Source organism: Hypanus sabinus, chromosome 9 (assembly GCF_030144855.1).
Source record: "Hypanus sabinus isolate sHypSab1 chromosome 9, sHypSab1.hap1, whole genome shotgun sequence".
NCBI lineage: Eukaryota > Metazoa > Chordata > Chondrichthyes > Myliobatiformes > Dasyatidae > Hypanus > Hypanus sabinus.
The window spans coordinates 39,142,141-39,144,359 of record NC_082714.1 but is presented as its reverse complement, the minus strand read 5'-3'; the positions used below and the strand labels follow the sequence as shown (position 1 = coordinate 39,144,359).

Below are 2,219 nucleotides of genomic sequence, written 5' to 3'. Positions count from 1 at the left end.
GAGGAATTCACCCCTCCCAGTTTCACATTTAACCTTGTGTTTCTGCCTCCCCTCACACCACTTTTTAAACCCAGTCCTCACCTTTACTTCCCCCAGACCCTGCTGAAGCATCTCGGACTAAAACCTCGACTGCACTCTTTTCCATAGTTCATGTGCTGAGTTCCCCCAGCATTTTTTGTGTATTGCTTGGAATTCCAGCATCTGCAGATTTTCTCATGTTTGCGGTTTAGGTTCAGGTTCGGGTCAGAATATAAAACAGTACTGGCAGCCACCGAGAATAAATGATCAGGAAGTGTAATTTGAAATCTTAACTACCGGTTTCAGCAAAAGTAAAGAACCAGCGTTTGCAATTCGTAGGCAAAAATGTCAAATAAAAGCCGAGCAAGTTTTCAGACCCTTCTGTTGACGTCTCTGCTATTATTTTCCTCAAGGATTCCCAACCCAGATGCTGCAAGAATTCTTGCAATCTCCACAGACTGGAGCCACTGGATTATCATGAAATCCCTGCTTCTGGAACTGGTGGAGAGGGGGCATGAGGTGACAGTGCTGAGGAGCGACAGTTCGCTGAGGGTTGAGGCAACGTCTGAAAAATTCACCATGGAAACCATCCGTATTCCGGGAGGTCAGCCGCACGCTTCTTATACTGAGGAAGAGATTCATGATATTATCTTCAAACTGCTGTACGTGGAAGATGGTTTCCTCTCCAGCATCCACGCTTTCCGGACCTTATGCACCCTGTACTACATCAATATTGTAGTGACTTTTCCGTTCATTCAGGGACTGTTCGAGGATCGCGCTTTGACGGATCGGCTGAAAGCTGGAAGATTTGACGTCGTTTTGGCCGACCCTTACCATGCAGCCGGTGCCATGCTGTCCCATGTACTTGACACACCGCTGGTGTTTTTCGGCAGGTGGATGATATCCGGGGACGTCCATTTAAACTTCGCCCCGTCGCCACTCTCCTTTGTTCCCATGTTAAATTCACGTCTGAGCGACAGAATGTCGCTTTTGGGCAGATTGAAGAATGTACTGATATATGGACTGGCTAAATTCATAAACAGCTTCTACATTTACCCAACTTACAATCGCCTTTGTCAGCTTTACCTCAATGATGACATTACCGTGGAAGAACTTTATCGAAAGGTTGATATCGTCTTAATGAAGGTTGATTTTGTTTTTGAGTATCCCCGGCCGACCATGCCAAACCTGATTTACATCGGAGGTATCCAGTGCGGTCCGGGGCGACCGCTCCCTGCTGATCTGCAGCGATTCATGGACAATTCTGGCGAGGATGGCGTGGTGATCTTCTCCTTGGGAAGTGTGGTGGGCATGCTTCCGCGAGAAGTGGCGAGTGAAATCGCAACAGGACTGGCCGGGCTCCCTCAAAGGGTGATCTGGCGGTATATTGGAGCACTACCCTCAACATTGGGAAACAACACAAAGATAATGAGTTGGCTTCCTCAAAATGACCTGCTGAGTCATCCGAAAACAAAAGCGTTCATCTCTCACGGCGGTGAGAATGGGCTTTATGAAGCCATTTATCATGGGGTCCCCGTGGTTGGTATTCCAATACTTGGTGATCAATATGATAACCTTCTGCGTCTCAAAACCCGAGGAGCAGCGGTCATGTTAGACTTGGCTCACATTAAAAGCCATGATATTTTCCATGCAGTGAAGACAGTCATCGAAAACCCTTCCTATGCAGAGAACATGAAACGATTATCCGCCTTGCACCGGGACGTTCCAGTGCGGCCAATGGAGTTGGCTGCTTTCTGGATTGAATACACAATAAGGCACCGGGGGGCTCCTCATTTTAGAGCCGTGGGTAATGATCTGCCATTCTGTCAGTACCACTCACTGGATGTGTTTACCATTATTGTGGTTTTCATGGGGCTTTTCCTTTATCTTGCATTTAAATTTCTAAAAGCATTATTTGTCAAAGTGTGCTCGGGGAGGAAGAGGAAACTGGACTAAATGAACGAATGAGCTGCGGTAAGAATAGGAGTTAGTTCATTATCTGCTTTCCCGTTCGCAGTGCACCAGACTTTGTTCTCTCGTCAACAGACAAATAAAAGATTAAGCAACAAGCTGTCCGGTTCTTTTTGTCCTATTTCCAAATACATCCAAGGATCCACTTATGAATTGCAAGTTTGAATTACTCACTGCTCTTTAAGTAGGCCTGAGCTTTCATCAACCTCCGTGCCCCACCACTCAACTTT

General features: G+C 46.6%; 1 protein-coding gene across 1 annotated transcript; it reads left to right on the top strand.

Annotated features, from left to right (window-relative positions):
* The first annotated feature begins 363 nt into the window (after nucleotides 1-363).
* LOC132398981 (UDP-glucuronosyltransferase 2C1-like) lies at nucleotides 364-1,974 on the top strand. Its single transcript, XM_059978817.1, has one exon. It carries the CDS (start codon nucleotides 364-366, stop codon nucleotides 1,972-1,974), a length of 1,611 nt encoding a protein of 536 aa, XP_059834800.1.
* Nucleotides 1,975-2,219: the final 245 nt, after the last annotated feature.

Coding starts and splice junctions, on each gene's coding strand:
- LOC132398981 (XM_059978817.1), top strand. CDS start 364: ATGTCAAATAAAAGCCGAGCAAGTTTTCAGACCCTTCTGTTGACGTCT.